The sequence below is a fragment of the Anolis sagrei genome, chromosome 2 (assembly GCF_037176765.1).
Source record: "Anolis sagrei isolate rAnoSag1 chromosome 2, rAnoSag1.mat, whole genome shotgun sequence".
In the NCBI taxonomy this organism is placed as follows: Eukaryota; Metazoa; Chordata; class Lepidosauria; order Squamata; family Dactyloidae; genus Anolis; species Anolis sagrei.
In genome coordinates this window covers 76,557,408-76,584,911 of record NC_090022.1, presented here as the reverse complement: position 1 = coordinate 76,584,911, position 27,504 = coordinate 76,557,408, and the positions used below count along the sequence as shown (strand labels likewise).

The window sequence follows — 27,504 nt, the reverse complement described above, 5'->3', positions numbered from 1 at the left end:
CTCAGAAGTTGAGTGGGCAGATCAAAAGACATCCTCACAAAATGGCACTACCTAAAAGAATCCCACACCTTGTGTGATTGTGGAGCAGAACAGACAACTCCACATCTTTATGTTTGTCCACTATGCCCTGACTCATGTACAGAAGAAGAATTGTTGGAGGCTACAGACAATGCCATTGCTGTTGCCCGTTTTTGGTCAAAAGACATTTAGCCACCTGTGCTCCTTCTATTTTTATCAGTTTTATACTAATTTATGCAATGCTTTTGATACGAAATAAATAACTCAGGTAATTGAGGATTACCTGGTAAGGAATCCCACTGGAGCATTGCAGTACACCCAAATACCTGGGAGTTACCTTGGACCATGCTGTGACCTACAAGAAGCAAAAAGTGCTACAAACAATATCATATGAAAGCTGACTGGCACAACCTGGAGATCACAACCAGATACAGACTTCTTCCCTTGCGCTTTGCTACTCTGCTGCTGAGTACGCAAGCCCAGTGTGGAATACATCTCACCACGTTAAAACAGTGGATGTGGCACTTAATGAGACATGCCGCATTATCACAGGATGTCTACGCCCTACACAACTGGAGAAATTATACTGTTTAGCCAGTACTGCACCACCTGACATCTGCCGGGAAGTAGCAACCAATAGTGAAAGGACCAAGGCAGTGACATCTCTGGCCCACCCCCTGTTCAGATATCAGCCAGCACCCTAATGCCTTAAATCAAGAAATAGTTTTCTAAGATATACAGAGAGACTCTCAGGAACACCTCAGCAACCAAAGATTTTCACAGTCCAACAATTTTTTTCTTGGTGTCTTGGCTTTAGGCCTGTTTCTGGGATTGTTTTGAGGCACTGTTTCAGAAAATGGTATTGGATAGACTGCATCAGCTCTAGTTTCTCATATATAGTTATCATAGTAGTATATGTTGTGGTATATGTTCTCTATCACAAAAACTAGACCTGGTAAGGGAAAATTGGTGCCATTTTTGGAATCAGCATGCCAAATATACCCAGAAACAGGACTAACATTTGAGGTACCAAAATATGTTGGCCAGTCTTATCGCCTCTCGGGATACAGCCAAAGTATAACAGATTTAACTCCATCATCTTTGCTTATAGTGAGTGCTCGGGCTTAATTTGCTCTTTCTCTTTTGCAGCCATGCAGCCATTGGGAGTAAGATAATATGAAGGATCCTTGCTGTGTCATTCAATTTTTGGGGGGAGTGGAGGGGGCTCCCAGCTGCCATGAGCCTGCATGCTCTGTTTAGCAAAGCTTGCAACCTCCAGGTCTCACACTGAGCTTGATGGATGAGGCGCACTTACCTACTGATGTGCATAGGAATGCACATGCCCATCCTGGACCACTGAAAATAGATTGGACTCCTAAAGATAGAACAGTGAGAGTCTCTATTCCCCCTTCTCCCCAGTCATCAGCCTCGGTCTCTCTCAAAGGTGGCCAGTGAGTCATGCCATAGACAAAGCACTGGGTGTGGAAGGATGAGCTAAGCTCATATTTTGCTGCCTGAAACAAAACAAACAAACAAAACTCCCCAAATGCCCAAAGCTAGTAAAGTTATTTTTTTTGTTCCCGAGGTGTATAATCTCACCAACATCTCTTCTTCTACCTGGTAGATAAACACAACAGCAAGAACAACTTCCATGACACCCAAAATTTGCTACCTAGTGACAGTTCCCCAATCCCTAGGGAATAGAGGTAGTCCTGGATGATGGAGACCTTCATATTAAGAGGAAGTGTTGATTCCCAAAGTGTTTTGTTTTTCTGAGCGAACAATTTCTCATCTCCCCACACACACCCCACACAGACATACAGAGGCTCTGGGCATGTTCGCCAGTGTATTTTACATATTACAAAGACTAAAAATTACAAACTATGTACAGCATTGTCATCACTGCAGCCACAAGACATGGTCGACTGTTGGCAGTTGTTTTACAACACAGAGCAGTAGTGTGGTATAGCAAGTGTGCAACACGGGTGGTTTCCTGCCCAGCCAGCATGGGCAGTTCCAAGAAACTGAGAGAGTGCATCAAAACACTTAGGAGTTCAAATTTCCACTCCTGGAAGACAGAATTGGGTAGGTGAAGGGACGTCCTCAGAGGTGGGCATAGGTCCTTGCTGAGCCTCATCCATAATCCTACAGCAGAAGGAATATGGTGTATGGGGCAAACCATGATATCACAACAGATACTGAACAGGAAGGACCAGGCCTTCTTGCAAGGAACATGGGATACACTGGGCAGGATTGTTGTGCAAAGGTTGGAAATTTCACTTCTCAGACTATAACTCCCAAGAATCTCCCTTTGCTGGGGGTAGATAAGCCTGGGAGCTGTAGTCAACAAAGTGTCTTTTCCAAGCCCTGTCTTTAGAGGAGGCTAGGCTGGGGTTGTGTCCACAGAGTAGATCATATGGCTGAAGGTTTCCCATAAGCACTTGATGTTGATAGACTTCGTGTTTGCAGCTTTGGTGGGGGAGCCGCCTGGGGTTGTGGAAGTTGCTCCTTGGCCTGGCAAGTGGTGGCCTCTGGTGTGCGCTTCTTGTCAGGAGCAGGGCTGGGTAAAGAATGTTTTTTGCAGGAGACACTGTCTTGTTCAGGCTTCTGGAGAAAATCTGGCACTACTAGATCTTCTTTGGACAGTAGTCCACGTTGGTCATCAACTCTGGTATTCTGGACTCGGTTCAGCAGATCCACTAGCCCTAGGAGGTGGGATAAAAAGTGGTCGGTCACAAAAAGTTGATTTGATAACTTACTGGAAATTATTTTTACACTCTAACTCTCCAAACAAACTTCAGCATTTAGTGTTTTTCTATAGTTATTAATGTGACTTATCTGCACATCAAAACTCTCTATTTATTACCTGTTTATTATTCTGTGCAACAAGACTTCCTATTGGTGATACTTATTTCCTTCAGGGATTCTTGGAATGCCTAAGAGAAAAAACTACAATTCCCAGCATTCTTTGGGGAGAGGGAACTACTATCTATCTAGCTATATATTTGTATCTATATCTATATAGGATTTCCCCTGACATTAAGCTGGTGCTCATCTCCACTTCTAGACCAAAGGGCCGGTGTTGTCCGTAGACAGTCGTTACCTTTCCGCCAGAGCAGTACCTATTAATCTACTCACATTTGCATGTTTTTGAACTGCTAGATTGGCAGAAGTTGGGGCTAACAGTGGGAGCTCACCCTGCTCCCCGGATTCAAACTGGCAACCTTTCAGTCAGCAAGTTCAACAGCTCAGCAGTTTAACCCACTGCGCCACTGGGGGCTCCATATATATGAATGCAATTCCATACATACTTGCCTGCAAGTAAGTCTCACTTAACCCAATGGGCTTACTTCTGAGTAGAGTTGCATAGGATTGTGTGGTGTGACATTTATATAACTATGTCCCATCTACCTTCAACTGCCTCTTTACATAGTTTATTACTTTCTTTGCTGCATGAAGTTGGGGATCATCTGTTTATTTGTTTTCTCTTCTATTTCTATTCTTATTTCTTTGCCATCTGTCATTCTGCAACCAAAAAGCCATTGTAGAGTAATGGTTAGAACAGGGGAAGTTGACCTGGCACCTACCAGATGGTTTGGGCTCAAACTTCCATAGTCTGTAAAGTGCTTACACTAACCATCGCCCAAAATATCTAAAAGATACTATATTGCTTATATCTTGATTCGACTGTTAGGTTAAGACTGGAAATCCGGGTTCCAGTCCCAATTCAGCCATGAACTTAATTGCTCGTGGCCCTATCATGAGTTTGGTCACTGTTTTGCAGATAAACAATGTTGTTTATCTGTATTTGTTTTGTAGGTCATCATGGGATAAGAATGGAGTGAAAGTATTCTGTATAACACTCTGGGTTTCTTGTATAAAGAACATTATTGTAAATAAATGCCTAAATAATCCTTCGCTATTCACCCTTCCTTTTCAATGATAGTCCTCCTTCAAATACAGAGCTCTGATGAACAGGGATAAGAGCATGAAGTTAAGGAACTTGGAAATGTCATAGATGAGTCTTCTCCTCTCTTAATAACTTGCTTTCTCCATGTAGATTGCTTCATTTCTGAACTCTCCCCCCAACATGAAAAGATAATATGGGCAGAGGTGGGTGAGGAGTGAAAAATATTCATCATCTCACACTAGACTAGAGCATTTTGCAAAGCCTCCCTTCTGGCATCTGAGGCTTCACCAGGTGGTGCACGTGTCGTCTGAAGACTCTCTTTGTACCCATAAGGATTGGGAAAAATTAAAGGGGAGTTGACTTTCTCAGGGTAATGAATTATATCTTGAGTTCATCACACTATGACATTAATGAAGGGGCTGAGGGGGCTGCACTGCTGGAGACTTATTTATGCCACCATACTTTGAACTGCCTACTTTCACTTCAAGATATCCATTCCCTCTGTTTATTTGTGAAAATCAACCTGGTTGCTCACTATCACCCTCTCTAATCAAGTTCATATAACTGTGAATAATTTTATTAGAGACAGCACATACTGTTTCATGTACCTATAACTAAAATTTTTGTTTGATCAAATTCTGTAGAATATGTAGTGACACAAGGAAATTCTTCAGCATATGTTGTGTGCCAAGAGTTTGCAAAAAGCCTTTCATTTAAGACCTTCTGGGAAGGCCCTGCTCTCGGTCCCACCTCCTTTGCAGGTGCAGTTGGTGGGAACAAGAGACAGGGCCTCCCCATCAAAATTAGAGCAGCCCCCTCCCTCCTGACCTTCATGGTTATGTGACCAAGCTTTTGGATAGCAAATTTTAGTGCAATAAGAGAATAAGGAAAAGTGAAATGACAAATGGAACAGCCTTGGATTATGATTTTAGATGACATGATCTTAATAATTGGTTTTAACATTGATTTGTTTTAATGTTTTTTGATTTTAATGTAATTTTTTATTTTACTGTATGTATTTTTATGGCATTGAATTGCTGCCTATCTGTAAGGCCGCTTTGAATCCCCTTCGGGGTGAGAAGGGTGAGATATTAATGTAGTAAATAAATAAATGCATTTATCCAGGCTGTGGATGGCCCTACAACAGAGCAGCCACATGTGATGGAAAGGAGTCAGGTCACAGATAACTTTGTGATCAAACTGTTTACTCTATAAAATGTGCACCCACCAAGACAGATGATCACTGAAATGATCAAAAGTGGAGTACACAAGCTTTGATGAAGAGGGATTCAAAAGCACTTTGCAATAACTAGATCATGCCCAATAATTCTAACTACATTTATTCATATGAATTAGTATGTAAAAATATATGAATACATCTTCCTTCAAGATGAAAACTAACATTGTTTTGCTTTGTTCCTGAGGAGTACACTGCACACTTGCCACAGGTAATCAACATCCCCTTGGCCTCGGGTATGTAAGCGGACTCCAAGTAACATTGCTTACCTTCCAAGTCATATGTGCGGCGATTCTGGTTACTCCTGGCAGGTTTGGCAAAGGAAGTGGACATCTCTGGGAGTGGTTCAGACTCAGATTCCATCTCTGCACAGCTGTCATCCTGGCACCATTGTGAGAGAAAGCATGATTTGAGATAGATCCAGAAAATGATATTTTTCCCAAGGCAGTTAGAAATCTTTTTTTTTTTACATTCCTGAAGACTTTGTAGTGATTTTTTTTTTTAAAAAAAAGAACACATAATATTAGTCCATGTTTTTGAGGAAGAACTGGTATATCTTCTTTTTTTTTCCTGTGTATTTTGCAATCAGAATTAGGATCAGGGCAAAATGAGGGTGAGGGATGGGCACATCAGGAGATCCGGATGTATCTACATGGTAGCCTAGAAAGAATAGCACCATTTTCTTCCTCTGCACTCTGAATTTATGCAAAACATGGAATTAGATTTATTTATTTATTTGCTTTTGAATAGCATGATTATGGCAGTGCTCTCATACAGCAAGTACTTCAAACTACATACCTGGGAATAAGCACTACTGAACTGAATGGCACTTACTTCTGAACAGACCTGATTGGGTCCTGGGAGTATGCCAGAAATGAATAAAAAATACTGTAGCTGCTGCAATCTTGTTAGCTGTCTTATGACAGGACATAAACTGATGTGGTAGTGACATTTACACAGTAAAAACATTCCCTCACATGTCCTCATGTAATCACATGTACTCATGTGATTACATGATTGAAGCCCCATGTACCATCATTCAAAACTGACTTCAAATTGATTAAAACAGCTATGTGTGATAGTAAAAGGGTCAAATGGGGGCAGGATACTATACAGTGGAATCAGGATACAGCCCTTATGTAGATTCAGTTATAGGTTTCTTTTTCAATGATGGACAAGCATTATGTGATTTCCCCAGATGACATAATAAGTAAATACTGCATAGGTTTAGCTTTAACAAACAACAAAACTTTATTTATATACCGCTCTACCTCCCCTAGAGAAGACAATTATGCTGGGGAAAGTGGAAGGCAAAAGGAAGAGGGGCCGACCAAGGGCAAGATGGATGGATGGCATCCTTGAAGTGACTGGACTGACCTTGAGGGAGCTGGGGGTGGTAACGGCCAACAGGGAGCTCTGGCGTAGGCTGGTCCATGAGGTCACGAAGAGTCGGAGACGACTGAACGAATGAACTACCTCCCCGAGGGGACTCCGAGCGGTTTCCAAGTAACATCATCAATACATACAGAGTAAACAACATAAACATAAAATTAACAAAACAATATAAGCATAAAAGTCACAATAGCACATATATTTAAAATAATCCTGCCTGTTCAGGGCTATTTAAAAAGGCCGGGCCGAGGCTAGTGCAATTTCTAGAGGGCCCGGGAAATTAGGTGCAATGCTATAGGAGGCAACAACAATAATAAGTATACTCTATGGATGTTCATTTCCAGGGCCTAATAGGAAGAAGTGACCTGGGTAATTGGTAGAAAAAGATATGGCCATATTCAACAATATCGGGGCTGAGCTAGGACTAGTCATTCTCAAAGGCGTGTTGAAACCACCAGGTCTTCAAGCTCCTACGAAAGGAAGGGAGGGATGGAGCCTGTCTTATTTAACATTTTCACTTCCAAAGCTTACCTCGCTCTGCTCACAAGAAAGGTTTGCTGAAGCATTTCCAACACCAACAGGTTTCACTTCTACAATAAAAACATGAATGTTAGATTTCTAGAAGCACAAGGGAGCAAAGAAGCAAATCTAAAGCTCTGGCGATACTTGTGAGAGGTCTGACTGGAACTAAGGGCTGAGATCATGGATGAAATTCTTGGCAGAGAATGGATTGGACTTGTTTCTTAGAGGAACCAGAATGTAAGGTGGTTGGAAACTGTCAAACTGAAGTCCTGGGAACATAAGTTGATCCTTGCTGGAGTGATTTAATCGGGGAATGTTGATCCATGTCTCAGTGGATAACTCCAGGAAACACTGTGTTGCATTTGTGATGAGGCAAACTGTAGTTCAGAAATAGTTCTAGGAAATATCAATAGAGTTGCCAGCATTTTCCTCCTGATGAGGCTTCATGGTTTTTACAGTTGTATGAAACTACCAAACTCAACAGGCAAATCTTGTTTGTCTGCAACAACTCTGAGGAAAGACATATTTCCTTGGTTTACCACTCAGTTCGGCATCTGAAGTACAGGACATTTTTATTGCAGGAAATATCACACTGACTAAGCAAATAAATGCATTGGATAAGGAGAACTCTTCCTTTGTTTGCCTGTGGCAGTTGCCCTACTTATGGCAAATGACTCCTCTTGATTTAACATGTTCACCGGCCGCAGCCTTCATTAAATGTGTCCTTGCACATCATTCTGCTACACCTGAACAAGCATACAGGACAGAAACATGACCACGTCCCAGCTCACAGTGAACAAATAAGACAATACGTTCAAGATTTCTATGTATGTGTGTGAAAACTGGAGAGTGAAGAAAGTAGATAGAAGATAATAAATTAATTTGAAATGTAACGTTGGAGGAAAGTTCTATGGATACCATGTGCTTCCAAAAAGAGTCTGAGAGAAAATTAACACCGGTAGAAGCCAAAATGACTAAACAGGATATATTGTGAGATGGCAAGATTCATTGGAAAAGATGGTGATGTGTGGTAAAATTGTAACACAGCAGAGAAAGGGAAAGACTGCAGGTGGTTAGAATCAATTACAAAAACCATAGTAATAATAATAAAAATAATAAAACTTTCTTTATATTCCACTCTGTCTCCCCAAAGGGACTCAGGGCGCATTCCAAACATAAAAGGCAAACATTCAATGCCTGAATACAACAACAATACATCCATACTAACAAAATTTATACAACCCAAATATAAATACAAATTAGAACTTAACAAACTAAAATTAAATAAAAAGCACAGCCTGTTATAACAGACATAAGATAAAACTTAAAACATCAAATGGAAACAATAATTTGCCATTTCTTTGGGGCAAATCGATTAGCTCTGAAGGTCCAGTGCCTAAGCAGGAGAGCCGATGATGGGGACTCTTGGAGATCTCTAATTCAAAGGGTTTGCTAAAAGTCAAAGTTAAATTGACAGTAAATATCAACAGCAACCTTCAGCATTCATTCAACATCTGATTGGCCTGAAGCAGTGGAAATTATTTTCAAAAGTAGGAAAGTCATATACATTGCCTCTCTTTCTCCCCAGGATCCACGTGACACAGTATATGCTGTGTAGGCTACATATGTCCTAAGGGGGATTAACAAAGCCAAGAGCCCATGATTCTACATGTACAATGAGTCCTGTGTTGGAGCATCACATACCTTCATCAGACTCCAGCACAAGCCTCTGACCAGAGATGGTGCTCACCTTCTCCTCCATATTCAGAGCATGGAGTTCACCAGCCTGCAGAAGGAAATCAGCTAGATGTCTTAAAAAGCCACAATTAAAGGTTGAATAATTGCCATATTAAGCCACCTTGAGTCCCCTTCAGGGTAGAGAAAGACAGGGTATAAATAAGGTAAATAAATAAGGTCTCCTCATAAGGGTGGATATGATAAGATAATTCCGCCTACAAACTGCTACGGAAGGCAGCTCCTGAACAAGATAGTGAATGGAAATATTCACATATTGTACATCTTCTAGCTCCCTCACAAAGAAGTATTAATGGGCTCTGAGATCCTGGAAATCCTTCTGGAGAACATCTAGATAGACATTCAATGGGCAACAAGAAACTATGAAGTCTGGTCAGCAATTTCTTTTAGCTGTCCTTCAACCTTCAATTAATTAGAAGGCAAAACAATGCCCCTAAAGCTGAACAAGTGCTGAGTATAGTAAGGAGAAATATTAATGAGTGAAGCTTCATTAATAATAGCAATTCTACTGATTCCAGAATTCAGCAGAGGTTATATTCACTGAGACATCATTTACACATACAACTCCATCCCTTTCAAAACCACTCTCACCCGTCGGAGCCGCGCCCGTCTAACATCCAGGCCGTACTTCTCCAGGATGGGCTGCAATGCCTCCTGAAGGTTCTTAGTAGATTTTGCCAGAATACGCACTTTCTTATTGATAGGAATGAGTTCCAGCCTGCAAGGAGATCACAATAAACATATTCAGTCCTAGCTGAACCAATTCTTGCTAACAGCACTTATGGTATCCCCATGTAACATATATTATTACTATGTAGGATCCATGCTTTATATTGACCAACTCCAGATGAAGGATAACAGAATACCCTGGAGCCCCCAGTGGCGCAATAAGTTAAACCCTTGTGCCAGCAGGACTGTTGACTGAAAGGTCGGCAGTTCAGATCCGGGGAGCGGGGTGAGTTCCCATCTGTCAGCTCCAGCTTCTCATGCAGGTACATGAAAGAAGCCTTCCACAGGATGGTAAAACATCTGGTCGTCCCATGGGCAACATCCTTGCCGACAGCCAATTCTCTCACACCAGAAGTGACTTGCAGTTATCTCAAGTCACTCCTGACACCAAAAAAGAGAAGGAAAAAAAACCAGAATACCCTGTTCCATTGTAGAAATTTATGCTTGCAAATTAATGTCTTTAATGTTGAGCCCCTTTTTACAACCAAAATTGAGATCCCAAGAAAGGATCCAGGATAGGAGTCTGCATTACTGGGCACAGAGAACAATCTGGTTGATAAAGTGAAAGGAATATTCACCAAGGTCAGGTGGAGGGACACCTAATGATCAGTCCCATGAGACATAATTAAGCAATGAGAACTTTTTACTTATCCTTTTGATTTGTGCTCTGAGAAGCAGAATCTCTTTGGTGACAGTAAGTTCTGGCCAGTGGCCATACTGACTTAAAAAGGTGCTTCCAGATTGGGTAAAGTTACATAAATTCTTCCAGAATAGTTTTGCTTGTTGTTCTCTCCCCTGTATATCCTTCCAAATGCATATTCTTCTTGTAGTGAACAGTGTCAGCTCAATTTCCCTCCATTCCTAAATATACTGTAGTCATCTTAACTGTCCCTGCTCATCCACGGTTTCTATTTCTCTTTACACAGTATTCCACAATTAAAAAAAAAAACAATTTCAGTTAAGGATGGAAAGAAACTGTTGCAGCTAGTTCTGAGAATTTCCAGAATATACTCTGGGATAAAAACACGGTTTAAATTGAAGAACGAAGAATGACAGAAAGAAGCAGAACGAGCCCTTTGTATTCACTGGAATTTGGTTCCAGGATCCTTGTGGGTACTCAAGTGCCATTATATACAATACCACAGTAAAATGGTGTTCCTTATACGAAACGGCAAAATCAAGGTTTAGCTTTTGGGGATTAAAAAACTATTTTTCAAGCTGTTGATGGTTGAATCTGTGCATGCAGAATCCATAGATACAGAGGGCCAGTTGTACCACAACTTCCTGACATATTTTTCCCCCTCTGGACGTGACACTACAGAATCCAATGAGGCAGAGCGGGGAGAGGTATTATATCTCCAAGTGTGATGTAGACAGTGGTTTTGCAGGCTGCCTGCTAGCAACCCTGAAAATCTGCTCAATCAGCCATCAGTGGAAAACTAGAATATGGAAGATCATTCTGTGGATCCTGCATGTTCCCAGGAGACTCGGAGAGACATAAAGGAGCTCTGTTTACATTGTTTTGAGGGGATGTATATGGGCAGAAAACTCTGTCCATATGTTGAAATAAATGAAGCACGGTTTGCTAATTACAGAGTATGTGGCCAAAGCAAAATAGATGAATTTTCAGAGGTTTCACAAATAAACAGAGGTCATACTCACTCAAAGCTGATCCTAGTCTCCAGTTTAATTTCCTGGTCCACCAGGACTAAGCTTTCCTGGTTCAGTGCCAGTGGCTTCTATGAAAGGCAGGCATATTAATAAAGCAGAAAAGAACAATGAAATATTAATGCTTATTTATGTGCATATGTTTGTATGGAAATGTCTCAAGTTATTTTAAAACGACGGAATAAGGCTAAATGCACACACAAGTGGCCTCTTCATAAACTAGACAAAGAATACAATTCTCAAATGATAGCTCCCAAACACCAGTTCAAAAGCATTGTGTTACAAGAGAAAATGTAGGTGATTGGGAGCTTTCCATGACTGGCTGGAGACATTATACTGCTTGATATGGTACCACAACCAAGTCAAGATGCATACTTTCCAAGCAAGTTGAGCTGCAAATCCTGTAAGTTTCTCTCCACCTCCCTTACAGAAAAATACACTAATCACAAGTGAAATAACTAATAATATTTGTATCATCTAAAATCAGCCATTTCACTTTGTCTAAGGGGGGGGGACGGGACTGGTCTTCTTTTTTCCTATTTTACATGTTTTGAAAACATTCTTTTAACTGGGTGTCAATTACCTCTTAATGTGAGTCCAAGTAATGTAACATGTATCCTTGCACTATCCCCCTAAAATGTTTAAAAATGGCCACAAATATTTTAAGATTCAATTCCACGGGGCAAATTTAGTTTTTCTTTCTTCCTTGTGTATATCAGTCTTTGAAACTGTAGAATAAAAGATTAGATTTATGTGCTTGGATGGCAATGACAGCAATTCATTGACAGGAGGAAGAACTAGCGTGGAGGGCCATAACCTGCGACGTGCAAGACTAAGCCAAGTGGTTATAGGTGGCATAAATCTCACAGGAAACCCTTGTTCTCTCCAATCACCTACAACAGATACGAGCAATTTAAAAGCAATCAAACTGTAAATCAGTCAAGGAAGAAGGAGGTGTTCCTAGGGCGGAAATTGTCCGCCCTAGGAACACTTTGAATGGACTTACTTTGAATGGCCTTACTCTGCGGAATTGGCTAAACAAAATTTGAACAGCCCTATTACAAAAATTGTCAAGTAAATCAAGATATGTGAAGGGGGAGAAACATATGGACAATTATGATTAAATTTGGTTTCCCTCTAGTCCATCTTTAAATAAAGAGCTTTCTATGTGTCATTCACCAAAATGTCACTTGAAATTTTGGAAAGATATTTTAGCTGACCCTAAAACCAAAAGAAAGTAATTATATTACAGTATATGTAACCCCTTCTTGTTTTCTAGAGTATTAACAATCATGACACTTAATTCTGTTTTTTTTTTCTTTTAAAATTTTAAACAGAGCATGACATTACACCAACTATGAAATATTTATTTACTTACGGTATTTATTTATTGCATTTATATACTGCTTTTCTCTCTCTAAGGGAACTCAAAGCGGTTTCTAACATTATAAAGGCAAAATTCAATACTGTACATACACATGAAAACCAAAACGTAATAGCTAAACAATAACATATAACTATAAATTAAAAATACGTTCTGTTATTGTAGATTTTGTTCATTTTCTTGTTTTCTGTGTTTGTTACAGTTTTTAATGTGTATATTAGACTTTTAAAAGTAAAAATTGAAATAGGAAGAATAAAGCATGATGATCACAGGCTTGCTTTATATAATATTCTGCTGTGTTTCTGTGACTTACTTCTGGAAAAACGTACATACTACAGTAGTGCTTTGCCTGCTTGAAAGCTTATACTGTTATTTACTCCAGAGGCATGCACAGAAGAACTCCTTTTTCTCTTTCTTTCCTTTCTTGAATGCAGTCCTTGTTGTGGATAATGTTTTCAATTCTTTTTCCAATGTGAAGCACGGATTCAAAAAGAAATCAGAAGGAACCTTTGGACCAAGGTTGCCCTGGGGGGCTATTCACAATCCCATTCTTCTTACATGTGTAAGACAGTAATATTATTGGCCACATAATACTTTAAAAGCCATTTTAAAGATTACTGAGATGTCTTGAGATCAGACATTCTGAACAAATTCACTACATAAATGCTACATAAACTATGCATTTTTTAAAAAAAGCATCCAATGAATGCACTGTAAGATTACCAAAATTCCACTAAATGCAATAAGATTTATTCTCTATCTAACAACCACCTTAGGCATTAGTCCTATATATTAGTTGTAAGCAAGCCTATTTATATCAGTGAGACTTATTTCTAAGTAGCATGATCCAACAGGAGGGCTTTAATACATATCTAATTTAGGAAACAGGAAACTTGATTTATTTTTCTTAGGAATAACCAGTGAGCATATGCAAATCTTGTAATCAGCTATAAACTGAAAAGTATTTGTCTAGTGCAAATAGATCTTTTGTATCCAATCAGGGTGGTCATCTGATTTCTTAGATAAATATTTATTTGCTGCATTTTGCAAAAGAGGAATGCTAATAAAGCAATTCAAAAGTCAAATAAATTTGAACTGTGCAGTACTTAGACCACCATTTCCCAACAAGATGCTTATCAGTTGTGTTGAATTACAAGTGCCATAATCTACAGTCCAACTGTAGGGGTCACACGAAAAAAACAGGGCTTGTATACCTTGAATAGTGTAGCGGAGAAAAGTGTTATGGGCCTTCCACCAGCCAGCTAAACTGAGCTCAACTAAATGCCTTGGCCCTGAGATGCTACCCTGATAGCAAAGCTGGCCTGAAAGCTGACCCCCATTGTTTGACCAGCTGACCTACCAAGCCAATGAAGAGACATGAGGTCCTATGAAAACTCTTTCCTCTAGGCTAGTCCAATAGTTTGAGTAACTAATTACATCATGTACAAACCCAGAGCCACATGCCACACCACACTCTGTCTAACCACATTTAGACATTTGCCCAATCTGATATCTGACCTCTAGCCTGCCTGTGAGTGTGCATAGCATCCCATTAGTGAAGTATGAAAGTTTAATTAATATGCAACTTTTTTTGGTGGTTGTGAGTGGAACAATTTAATATTTCCACCTATTAGAACTATCCACAAGCAATCTACTGGTTTTCTGGCTGAATGGCAGAGGATATGGTGGAAAGGACAAAGGTGCAGGCAGGCAGTGAGTCAGATCCATTCCTGTAGTTGCCCACAGGAAGAACAAAGCATCCTCCTGGACCCCGGAAGGTCCTACAAAAGGTCAAGAGAATGCCATCTTCTTCCTGCTGCCAGGTCCAGCTATTTGTCTGTCTATCTGTTTACCTTCAGTCGCCTTCCATCCTACTTTGGCTCCTGAATGATGTGGAGATGTACCCACACAGAAAACAAGTGGGTCAAGTGTGCAGGGAGGTGGAAGCTCCACCCAGCGGAACTTTACAACCCAGCAGCACGATACAGGATCTTGGTCAAAGTCTCCTGCTTTGGACCTTTGTCTAATTTGGCACTTCACACATTGCTAATTTACACTGTCTTGCTCTCTATTTCTAGCCCTGGGTGTTTACCCTCTGTGACCTTCAGATGATGTTGAGATATAACTTCCATCATCGTTGCCCAGCATAGCCAGTGATGAGACATTACAGCAGTCCACCAACACCTGGAAAGATACATGCTGCCCATCCCTGCTCTAGTCCACCCCATTACTCACATCACAGCTATGCTCAGTGACAGTATGTCAAAAACCTGACGCCTGTAGATATGGAAGGGTATTTTATACATGATTCTAAACTTAACATTTGCTACACCAGCTATTCTAATGACAGTGTAGAATAACTACATTTCCTAAAAAGTACTTCTGGCTAAGAAACAGCTCTCTTATGTATCATATCTAGCATCCTCACCCACACATGCACTCAAATAACACAAACACAAATTAAAGATACTGTTAGGGTGATGTGAAAATGCCCTAATGGTATATACCACCAACTTAAATTCAAAAGGTGTATTCCAGCTTTTTAAAACTTATGGGCTTTCTTATTAGAAAAAATGAAATAAAGGAGGGATGGGAATCATGTAGTACTCTAGAGCTGGTTGGACTGTAACTTCCAGCACGCCTTACTTCTAGCTAAGGATGCAGGAATTCATAGTCTAATAACACCTGGAATGCTGTCTGTGTACTAAAAGGAGCGGAGGAGCCAAGGCTCTGGTTCCTACAAAAGTTTAGGCATGCAGTTGCCTTGATTTGCTGGCTTCCCAGCTCAAATGTTTATATTTATTGTCAGGTTATGGAATAGTGGAATGAAGCTGGGGAGCTGTTGTAAGCTTAACTTTGAAAGTGTTCCAAACCATTCAGATTCATTGTCTTCACAATCCGCCTTTCAAAGCAAATATTTGCACGTGAAAGTGGATGATTAGGTGGACAGAATACTGGGCTTCCAAACCCTTTTTACTTTACTTAGTATTGGTAAATACAGCACCGCATCCCCCTTCTCTTAGATTCCTGCAGTGGTGCTTTTTCTTTTAAGACTGCCTTCTTTTTCTCCTCAGCAAAAAAGTGGATCTTTTAGTGCTTGGATGAGAGACTGCGGACAAATACCAGGTGTGGTAGGCTATATTTCAGAGGAAGGGTTTGGCAAAACCATCTCTGAGTATTCCTTGCCTAATAAAACCTTAGAAAATCCATGGGTCACTTGAAGGCATACACACATACCTTTTCGTTCCCCACAAGGTAAATCTTGACATCCGGCAGATGGAGGCCACGGCGCTGACAAATTCCAGACAGCATTTCCTGGATGGAGAGACCAGGCCGCACTGGAGCTAACGAAGCAGTCCCGTCAGGCAGATAAACACAACAGTACTTGATGGGCTGGTTTTGATTTTCAGATTCTGGGCCTGTCAGGCTTTTTCGGTGATTCTGGAGAAGGGGAAAGGGCTTTTTACAGTGGTAGCTATTTCAATAATCATATATTTTCCTACTCCAAAGTCAGTCATCGAGATCAGCAGCACCCTAAATCTTCTCCCCATCCCACACAGCCATTTCACCTTTTACATTCATGAGAGACCTTATCACAATGGAGAAAATTGACCCTAACTGTATACAGGGCTAAGAAAAGAAAACACTTATTGGTTTCATTTTCTTTCATATAGTTTTCTCTAAATCCTGTTGCATGGGAGCTATTGTAAGGAAAGAGAATGCTGCAGGTTTTATTATTATTATTTGTCAGGAACAAATTGAGAAGCTGCAAGTCGCTTCTGGTGTGAGAGAATTGGCCGTCTGCAAGGACATTGCCCAGGGGATGGCCAGATGTTTTGGTTTTATCAGCCTTGTGGGAGGCTTCTCTCATGTCCCCACATGAGGAGCTGGAGCTGACAGAGGGAGCTCACCCTCAGTCTCCCCGGATTTGAACCTCCAACCTGTCGGTCTTCAGTCCTGCCAGCACAAGGGTTTAACACACTGCGCCACCAGAAGCTCCATAGAATTAACTATAGAATTAACACAGTTGGACACTATTACTATAGTTCAATGCTCTGGAATCACTGGAGTTTTACAAGGTTATTAACTTTCTTTGACTAGTAGTGGTGCTTCACCATGCAACTTGATTTCATAGCATTGAGCAATGTTTGTTAAAGTGATGTCAAATGGCATTAATTCGACAGTATGGATCAGGCATGGGCAAACTTCGTCCCTCAGCTGCTGCTGAATCTAATTTCCCCCTCTTCTTATTTTTTCTCTTTGCATGTTGTGTCTTTATTTTGATTGTAAGCCTGAGTGCAAGAAGGTTAAGTGGCTGAAGGGGAAAAGGAAAGGGCCTGAGCCTGTCAGGAATTGTGGGAGTTGAAGTCCTAAACACCTGGAGGGTTGAAGTTTGCCCATGCCTGGTATAGATGCACTTCTAGTCAGGCCCTCAGCTGATGATTGGCTGTTGCAGAAGGGCTTCCACATGGGTAATGTATCTCTTATCTTCCTTATCACATTTTAAATGTATTTAAATTGTTTAAAATTAGTATCTTTTAGTGGGATTGGTTATTTTTTATTTAAAAAAATTGGACTACAAATGGTTTTACTTTATTTTTTAAAGTTGTAGCCCACTTTGGGTCCCAGTGGGATATAAATATTAAAAAGAAAGAAATCAATAAATCAAGTCAAGAATTTTGCCAGATGAATCCACCACTATTATTCTGAGCTGTCCTAAGGCTAGTTCTCTGAAGTCGTCCCCATCTTTGCAGACAGTCCTTTGTATATATTTTTCCTTGGACTTTATTCCTTGCACATGTGCCAATTTTAAGAAACAAAAGCAGAAGTCCTGAATATATTTCACTGGGAAAATTAAATCCCAATGATTTAGGATTATGCTACATCTATTCTATGTGTTGTTGAAGGCTTTCATGCCTGGAATCACTGGATTGCTGTTAGTTTTTCGGGCTGTATGGCCATGGTCCGGTAGCATTCTCTCCTGATGTTTTACCTTCATCTGAGGCCGGCATCTTCAGAGGTCTGTTGAAGGTGAGGCAAGTGGAGCATTCTCTCCATAGATTTATATACACTCCACTTGCCTCCCCTACAACAGACCTCTGAAGATGCCAGACACAGATTTAGGCAAAATGTCAGGAGAGAATGCTACCGGAACATGGCCATACAGTTTAAAAATCTGACAGCAACCCTGCATCTGTTCTTCTGGAATGTGGTACAATCTCTGCATCCATGGAAGATATGTTCCAACACACACACACACACACACACACACACACGTGGATACCCGAAATAATGGATAACAGCAAACCTTACATTTTAACTAAAATTGGGCTGGAAGCATATCATAGAATTGCACTAGAGAGCAATATATAATGCACACGTTCTCACGTTTGTTCCATTTTGCAAAAGGGGCAGTGCTAGCTCTCTTAAGACAATGTCACCCTATGTATGTTCTCCTTTCATCAACCACTGTAATCAGGAGGGAAAGCTTCATCCCCACCAGCTGGGACTCTCAAGGGGAGTTTAAGCAAATCTGTTCAACTGTTTTGGGGAAGGGTGTTCATGGCGGGTGGGACTGGGACTGTACCAGCTGTACAAGTACTGCCAGTGGCAGTCAAAGAGATTTCCACGTTGCAGAGAACTCCTCCACACTGCACAGTCACATAGCTCATTATAGATTGTGTGGGGGTTGCATAGGACCCATGGAGCAACAGTCACGGCAAAATGTTAAGCAAGAGCCAAGCACCCACACAGTACAGCAGGGAACACCAATCACGCTGGCGGGTGGCAGCCCCAAATGTCTAAGCTACATAGGTTCCAGAAGCTCTCACCTCCGACTGGGAACTGCTGGTTGTATAGGAGGACAGGAAGCCCAGGTCCAAGCTAGCCGAGGAATTCAGAGAGCCTTGGGATTCACGCCAGTGGGATGGTCCTTCACTGCCATTTCTCTCCTCTAGGATAGAAAAGCCAGGCTAGAGCATGTGACAGAGACCAGTCTGGAATTTGGAATTACAGCTCCTAGAAACCCCCATGATCACGTTGCTTAGCCGTTTTCTAGGAGTGTTGTCCAAAATAGTAATGTTTCCAAGCCCCAGGCCAATCAATAAGCACTCCTGGTGCCACCCTAACCTCAAATTTACAATGGTTGTATCCCTGCATATACTCACCTCCCCGGGCACGGTCCCCTTTCCGGAAGGATCTCCGAGGACTCCTGCTGGGCACACTGCTTACTGCCTCCACACCAAGTGGCAGGGACTTCCCTAGTTTTAGTTTTGTTTTCTAGAGGAAAGTCAGAGATTCTATCAACTCACGGCATACTGGAGACAGACAGAAGGAGGGGAAATGGGGAACGGGCGTCCCTTAAATCCCACAAAACCTTGCAGCTACTATTCTCCCAAGCTGAAAAAGGAGACCTTGTACCTTGCCGTGTTCAGTTGGGGGGCTGCCACATTGGGAATGAGGCCTCAGTTCTGGCAAGGGCTGCCCTTGGCTTTCGGCCCTTGCACATGCCTGATACTGTGGAGACTTGACAAAGCGGGCATAGCTGTCAAATTTCATCAGGTTGAAGATCTGAAGCAAAAAGCATTGTGTTAGTTAATGACCATCTCTGCAGCAATTCGGATTTGAACCACCAATAATGGATGGAAGTGGTAGCAGTGTTGCTAATTAGAGTAAGAGGTGATGTTCCACTCTTGAGGGGCCTTTTTCTTTTTTCTACGAACACATCCACTTCCAGACTACAACTAGTAGATTATTCTCACCTGGAGTTGCTGGACATTAAACATATCTGGGGTGGGAGTAGCCAACATCTCCTCGCCAATCCAAGCCTGTCTGTCAATGTTGACTGGGTTTACAGAATGACTTGACAAGAACTCATTGTAGATCTTCCGAGCCTCCTGGGACAGCTATGGAGAAAACATGGGGAGTGAAAGTCAGAATGCTACTATAAAGAGGAAGCATAAGTATTAGGGCAGATTATACTCATGCCATCCGTGCTGCATTCCTAAATACAGAACGTAAGAGGAGAACAATTAGAGCCTGTCTGTTTGTTTAAGATGTTTATGGCTGACACAACAAAAGAAATTGAAACAGCAATAAGATTTTCCATACAGTAAAAATGAAAAGCCTTCAATTTTCAAGCATAATAAAAATCTAAAAGACCTAACAGAGGAATGCCCTGGCCTGGTCTCAAAAGGGTTTTATTTGGAAAAACATTCAACAGAGGATAGTTCTACAAATGGGAAAGCCCTTCATCTTCTACACTAATATTATTCAACAAGGATATCTGAGGAAGGAGTTTCAAAAAATGTAAAGGTAAATGTTTCTCCTTGACATGAAGTCTAGTTGTGTCCAACTCTGGGAGGTGGTACTCATCTCCATTTTTAAATGAAAGAGTCGCCGTTGTCCGTAGACACCTCCAAGGTCATGTGGCCGGCATGACCGCATGGAGCACCGTTACCATCCCACATTTGCATGTTTTCGAACTCTAGGTTGGCAGAAGCTGAGGCTAACAGCAGGAGCTCACTCCGCTCCCCAGATTTGAACCGCCAGCCTTTCAGTCAGCAAGTCAGTGGTTTAACCCACTGCCCCACCAGGGCCTCTTCAAAAAGTGTACCAGCATTTATTTGATGACAGAAATTCATATTCTGTGAAATTCTTTTTAGATGTTCCTAGCCTTTTTGCCTGTGTAGGTACATTTGAAAGTGTGTGAATAATCTCCGTCATCGAAGTGAAGGAATTTGGTACACTTCATTACTTCTTTGCCTCCTTTATAACTGGTAGAAGCAGAAAAAATAGGCAAATGCATATTTGCACAATGTATTGTACTTTCAGTATCCTGAAAATATGGTGCCTTCCAGATTTACTAAACTACAGCTTCCCTCCTCGCTTACTAGCATCCATACTAGCTGGATATTATCAAAATTTTAGTCTACACTTCTGGAAGACTATTGATTTACATTTTATTTTCTTAATAAAGCTGTTCAGGTTCTGAACTGCTGCTTGACAGCTGTGACGGTCTGGATTAGGGCAAACGAATTGAAACTGAATCCAGACAAGACAGAGATCCTCCTGGTCAGTCGAAAGGCCGAACAGGGCATAGGGTTACAGCCTGTGTTGGATGGGGTTACATTCCCCTAAAGACACAAGTTCACAGCTTGGGAGTCCTCCTGGATTAATTGTTGAGCCTGGAACCCAAGGTCTCAGCAGTGGCCAGGGGAGCTTTCGCACAATTCAAACTTGTATGCCAGTTGCACCCATGCCTTGGGAGGTCAGACTTGGACACAGTGGTCCATGATCTTGTTACATCCTGACTACTACTACACGCTCTATATGAGGTTGCCTTTGAAGATTGTTTGGAAGCTTCAAGTGATCCAACGAGAAGTAGCCAGACTCCTCACTGAGGCAGTGTACAGGGAGCATACAACCCCGCTGTTACATCAGCTCCACTGGCTGCCAGTCTGCTACCGAGCACAATTCACAGTGCTGGCTTTAGCCTACAAAGCCCTAAACAGTTCAAGCCCAGCTTACCTGTCTGAACCTATCTCCCTCTATGAAATACCTCAAAGATTGATCATCTTGGGAGACCCTGCTCTTGGTCCCATCTCCTTTGCAGGTGCAGTTGGTGGAGACAAGAGACAGGGCCTTCTCAGTGGTGGCTCCTCAACTGTGGAACTCCCTCCTCCGTGAAATTAGATCGTCGCCCCCCCTCTTGGCCTTGAGAAAGAGAGCAAAGACATGGCTGTGGGACCAAGCCTTTGGACAGTGAGTAGTGCAAGAATTGAATAGGGAATATGTGCAATTGACAACTGGAATGGCTTCATATTAAGATTTTGGATTACATGACTTTAATGTTTATACTAAGATATTTTAACTGTATGTTTTAATATCTAAATGTTGTTTACACTTTATGTTTTAATAAGGTTACTGTTTTTCATTTATAGTTATTTGTTATTGCCTAGATATTATGCTTTGATTTTCACATGTATGTACGGCATTGCATTTTGCCTTTATTATGTTGGAAATGGCTTTGGGTCCCCCCAAGGGTGAGAAAATATAAATGCAGTAAATGAATAAATAAATTTGTTTTCTTTTAAGTGCAATGTATTACCTTGCTATCTGAAACTAACCTGCAGAGTAGGTTTGTATCTGCATGTATAGTAATTCTAGTCTGAGGATAGTTTAACTGGCATGGCTACATTTTAAAGAATCCTGGGACTTGTGGTTGTGGGGTACTTATAATCCTTTCTAAACAGACGCTATAGCTGTCCCAACAAGAATCCTAAGTACTTCACTAAACTCTGGATTCCGTAGGCTGTAACCATGGTATTTAATGTGATACAAAACAAATACAACTTAGATAACCTCTAAGAATCATTTTAGCACATCTTAGCATTTCACCTTTCCTTTACACCAAGATACAGTGCTATCGTGGGTGTTACGTTCCAGGACCAAAAAGTGAAAATCCGCAAAGTAGGGACGCTATATATGTATATTGCATTCTGAGGATGAGGCAGAAGAGAGGAGAGATTTAAAGACACCGTGTACTTTTTTTTGCTAGCTATCTCTGCTTTGCTTTGCAATCTCTCTTGATTGGCTGCCTCTCTCCTGAGAGGGAGGGTGAAACCCCCTTCCACACTCCATCAGGAGGGGGGATTAGAATGACACTCTGGGCAATGGCAACCATTCATAAATTGGGAGGCAAAAACCTGAGAAACAGCAAGTCTGCGAAAAGCTAACTGCGAAGTAGTGAGGGAAGACTGTAGTTGTGAAATGCACCTGCCTGCAGTATTAAATCTTGTACAGAAACTCACTTCTTGAAAATCCCAGCCTTCATTTGTCTGCAGTGAGATCTCATGTCAGACTGGAATCAACCTAATTTATTCCTGCTCAGACTATATGTATTTCCCCTTTTAGTACATAATGCAGCCTCTTGGTGCAGAATTTGGTTCTCTCCTACTTAGTGCCCCAGGAAATCCTCTTACCTGTTCTGTACAGTTAGCTGGGATCTGCTGGAACCGTTCACAGGCTTGCCAGAAATACACATTCTCAGCACTAAACTCCTTCTTCAGAAACTCCTAGAAAAAGAGGGTAAGGATAAAGTTGACCTCACTCTGTCCCAATGTAGAGAATTTAGTATTTTAGGACAGGGGGAGTCAAAGGCCCAAGACCAGACTGTTCGCTAACAGTACAAGTTGTCCAGCCCATACAGGCAATGATGTCTACTACAGATAGAAACAGACAGCTTCAGTCAGTGGAGGAACTGGAAAGAAAAGAGGAAAACTTGCTGCCATTTAAACAAGATTAGAAGAACTGGAAAGCAGAGAGGAGATGGCACTGTTCATCTGACGAACAAAAAACAGTACTATAGGGAGTCTGTACACAGCAAAGCAGAAATCAGTCAAGGAAAGTGACACGTACAAGGCAAGGACTGTGCAGAGGGAAGTCAGGACAAGGAGTAGTGCAGTTTGGAACTCACAGTGAAATAGGCAACCCCAAGTCGGTCCTGCAGCAGTGTCTCAAAGGACTCAGCCCAGCGGGCTACGGATTGTCCCAAGGAGTGAGAAATACCCTGGGTATTTGGCAGACTGACCACACTGTCATTACTGCCCCGGACCCCAGAGCTGTTTAACTCTGTGAAACAGAGAGATAGTTCAGTTCCTTCACAGGCCCAATAGTTGCAGTGATGTTGTGACCCAAGGCCTGCACAACTTGGCAATGCTCAGGGCCACAATTAACCCCCCAAAAGCCTTGCTGCCTGAGGTGATGGATGAGAAGACACCTGTTCTTCCATTCCATTTACAAAACCTAATTGGACTGGCAGGTGTATCTTAGTTCAATAGTGGAAATAGGACAGAGTCCACCGCCACAACTGAAGGAAGCAAGTTCAGAACAGTTGCTTGATTGCCTCCCTCTCCTCCCCACCTCATGGGGAACAATAGCTACCAGGATTGGGGTGGGGCGGGCACAAAAGGGATTCAGTGAAACATGTATTCCCTGAGATCAGGCATGTAGCTGGTGGGGTGGGGGCTTGAGGGGCTTCAGCGCCCCCCCCCCCCCCGAAATTATCAAGGTGGTCTGCGAGAAGGCCTTACTGGTGCATTATTTAAACTGTTATGTTTATTCATATCATGATCTGATCACCATGCACAATATATCCCATATGCATGGGGGCATTGGGATAATGATACAAAAGGTTTGCTAGGGTAGATCCTCAGCCCCCCACCCCCAAATCAAAATCCTGGCTACGGGCTTGCCTGAGATGGCCACACACCCCTGTCTACTAGGAATGTCGACCTTGACCAAGGCTGCAATTCACTTTCCAGTAGATGGACATAGCCATTTGACATCATGAGTTCCACCCCCAACTAAACATCCCAGGATCTTCTGAGCAAATTGTGTTTTATCATCTAGGAGCACAATGCTGTTTTATGACATTCAAAGTATCAGTCTGGGTGAATGACAGATAACCAGATCTTTCTTTTCTGATTGGGTTTGCCAGCCATACCACTCCACACCTCATTAACCTGCCATTAAAAGGCATCTGAACCCACAAATCCACCACCATTTCCCAAGCCAGAAGCTTTACTTACCCCCATCTGATGATGCCAGGCCCTGCAAAAGAAAGCACAATTTGACATAATCCTACCTAGTATGGATAATGTTCCCTGCTCAGGTGTCGGGCATTTGGATTATTCGCAGGTGCAGCTCCAGGTCATTTGTTTCACAAATATCTCAGCCTCAGGAAAAGTGCCAGGTGATGCCTCATCACATCAGCAAATCAACTAGCAAAGTCTGTTGCCATTAGAACCTCCAGCAAGAAATGGAAAGCAGTGGTGCCTTAGAGAAGGCAATGAGCTACAGATTTTGCTTAGCCCCTATCCCTGGACTCACCTCAGGTGGAATGATCAAGATGATATCTGTCACTAGGAATTACTTTTCTACACAGTGGTAGAATTCTAGGACCATATACATCTATCAATAGGGATAGTTCAGATATGTTACAGTGACCAGCCTTGTTAAAACCCCACAGTTTATTCAATCAAATTACACACTGGTGAATATACAAACAGTGATTATATTACTGCTAAGAAGGGACCAAGTCAAAATTCCTTGATATACAAGGCTCCTTGGTTTAAGTACATTTCAAATCACACTGGTCTGAAAATAACATGTGCAGAGCCTTGTGACAGAACATATCTGTTACCTCGGCCTGTCTAACACCATGGCACAGATAATTTTCCATTTTAGCAATTCCTCTCCTGCAGGACCCCATGGCCAACCCCAAATACTTTGTTGCTTGAGGCAGAGAAGCAGATGAGACCTCTCCCCCTCAGAAGTCAAGTTCCAATGAGAAAGCCAATTTTTGAGGCACCTGAGTCCTACAAGACCCTCTTCATGCTCCTTAGCACTAATAATAATACACTAATAACGAATTGCAAAACAATTTGCTGTCCTTTAGTAACACTCAGAATAATCCGCATGAGGTGTCTACCTGATGGTAGGACCTGTCCAAGATGGCTTCTTGGGCCAAGTTCGCTCAGATCCTTTCCACACTGCCCCTATATTCTAGGATCTGATCTCAGATTATCTACTTATCTCAGGTTATCTGGCAGTGGAGACTCATAAAATCCAGTTTAAAGCAGATAATGTGGAATCAGATCCTAAGATATAGGGCAGTGTAGATCCAGGAACCTTCACACAGCCCTATATCCCAGAATATCAATGCAGAAAATCCCACAATATCTGCACTGAACTGGGTTATCTGAGTCCATACAGCCATATATTCCAGTTCGAAGCAGATAATGTGAGATTTTATTCAGCTGTGTGGAAGGGGGCCCAGTTTCACTTGCATCTTAGCTCTGGCCACACTGCCAACCCAACTCTGCATGCCAATAAAATTCTATGGTATACTGACAGCTGAAGGGGGGGGGGCATCTTTCAAAGAGGCTTTAAAATGAACAGGATGGAAGAGAGCTGTGCTTCTCAAACAGTTCTGAGGGCTTCAAATCATTTGTGACATATGGCAGCCCTAAAGTGAACCTGTCATGGGGTTTTCCTGGCAGAATTTGTAAAGAGACTCATTTTACCTTCCTCTGACGATTTGCTCAATGTCCTTAACTTAGTGGGGCCAGACAGGGACTCAAACCCTGGTCTCACAGTATTCCAGTCCAGCACTGAAACCACTACAAAACACTGGCTCTCTGGATTACAATGCTATTTTAAATTAGACCTATGCTTTGTTGGCAACTTATTCCAGTACAAGAATTGTTATTTTTCTGTCAACACCAATATGTGGTAGTGGCAGAAGACCCCCTTCAGGAGCCTCAGAGACAACCAGAAGAAGGCCATACCTATAGCCCATACCTCTGTTAATCTACAAGGTTGAATTAAATTGTAAGGAGACATTTACAAAACATGCAACACCAGAGAACCTATCAGAAAGTTAATACTTCATGTTTTGAACCACAGTCAAAGGGAACCACATCAACCAAAGGCTAGGTAAAGGTAAAAGTTTTCCCTGACGTTAAGTCTAGTTGTGTCCGACTGTGAGGGGTGGTGCTCATTTCCATTTCTAAGCCGAGGAGCCGGCATTGTCTGTAGACACCTCCAAGGTCATGTGGCCAGCATGACTACATGGAGCACTGTTACCTTCTCGCCGGATCAGTACCTATTGATCTACTCACATATGTTTTCGAACTGCTAGATAGGCAGAAGCTGGGGCTAACAGAAGGACCTCACACCACTCCAAATTCGAACCTGCAACCTACATTTTAACAATTAGTCCAGCTATTAAAGCTGTTTCACATTAACCTTCCATCTAAACAAAGTCCCCTCTTTTTCTGCAATAAGGCCACTACCCAAAATACCTACCAACTTGTAAACATCTTAAACTGCAACTTCTTCCTTCTGCTACAATGTGAGATTCCTGCATACCATGTTATCAGCCCATCTAATCTGACAAACAGCCCTTCCTCCCCTTTCCTGGCTACGAGTCATGCTCAGTTGTGCAACCCCATGTCAGAGCCTCTCACGCCTGCCTTGCGCTAGTGTGCTCCCACAGAAAGGCAGCTCAGTGCAAGCCAGAGTCCCTGAAAGGCACTGTGATTTCACAGGCCACAGAAACCCTCACACCCAATGTGACAAAAGGAAACCTCCAAGTAACCTCTCCGCAGCACACACTAACTGCACTCAGGAGGATTTCCCCCTCCCCTCCATGTCCTGTCTCCAAGGACTTGGAACAAAAGAGTTTAGATGTAACCCAACCAAAAGAATGTGAAAGTGGCTTCAAAAGTATCCCACATTCCCCAGTATAGTATCAGCCTTCCTTGTCAGTAATCCTGGAAAGGAAAAGGCCCTCGAAAGCTTTCACAGGCCTAGAAAGTGCCAATGGGCATCCAGCCAGTAAAAGCAGCTCTTCTTTCCTGGACAAACAACTATTCCCAGCCTCCTGATGCCAAGACTGGGCTGACCTTGGAAGAGCTGCTTTCTTGAAGCATCCTTTACTGGGGCAGAAGAAGGCAAAAGGACTTTCCACTCAGCTGGAGAGCTGTGACCTCTGGCCTTGCCATCCCCAAGTAGCAGCCGAAGTATCCTCACTCACCATACGGCCATTGGGGACGCCCAGGTGCTTGGGTTTTCCCAGCATGGCTCCTGCTGCTGTCCCAGGTAGCCCCAGGAAGCCAGGACCACCGGCCTCCCTTGGAGAAGGCCCTCCCTGAGGCTGCGGCACGGCCCTCTCAGAGCATCCCCGGCGGCGGCCGGCCGGGAGAGAAAGAAGGCGTGCAGCTGCCTGCCTGCCACACTCACAGTGCCGCACTCACTACCTCTTTTCTCTACCACAGGAAGTGTCACTATGGAAACCAAAACCACAGCTCAAAATGGGGTTTG

General features: G+C 42.2%; 1 protein-coding gene across 2 annotated transcripts; it reads right to left on the bottom strand.

Annotated features, from left to right (window-relative positions):
* Positions 1–1,850: 1,850 nt before the first annotated feature.
* RGS14 (regulator of G protein signaling 14) lies at positions 1,851–27,504 on the bottom strand. 2 transcript variants are annotated; one of them, XM_060765661.2, is made up of 15 exons: positions 27,218–27,504; positions 24,207–24,228; positions 23,093–23,247; positions 22,599–22,691; positions 19,377–19,520; positions 19,036–19,185; positions 18,783–18,894; positions 18,447–18,568; positions 15,853–16,056; positions 11,226–11,302; positions 9,426–9,552; positions 8,784–8,865; positions 7,089–7,147; positions 5,435–5,546; positions 1,851–2,723 (listed from the first exon to the last, which is right to left on the bottom strand). In XM_060765661.2, the coding sequence occupies exons 1-15, from the start codon at positions 27,260–27,262 to the stop codon at positions 2,431–2,433; spliced, it is 1,797 nt and encodes a 598-aa protein (XP_060621644.2). In that variant the 5' UTR covers positions 27,263–27,504; the 3' UTR covers positions 1,851–2,430. The 2 variants fall into 2 exon arrangements, with proteins under 2 accessions (XP_060621644.2, XP_067319746.1); XM_067463645.1 differs by lacking the exon at positions 23,093–23,247 and having other exon boundaries at positions 27,218–27,503.

What these genes read in the sequence shown, in the direction of transcription:
- RGS14 (XM_060765661.2), bottom strand. Translation starts at nt 27,262, where the DNA reads ATGCTGGGAAAACCCAAGCACCTGGGCGTCCCCAATGGCCGTATG. An exon ending in TGTGCTGGAGTCTGATGAAG is followed by an intron (nt 7,148 to 8,783) that starts GTATGTGATGCT and finishes TTTTTATTGTAG; the next exon opens with AAGTGAAACCTGTTGGTGTT. An exon ending in CCGCACATATGACTTGGAAG is followed by an intron (nt 2,724 to 5,434) that starts GTAAGCAATGTT and finishes CCCACCTCCTAG; the next exon opens with GGCTAGTGGATCTGCTGAAC.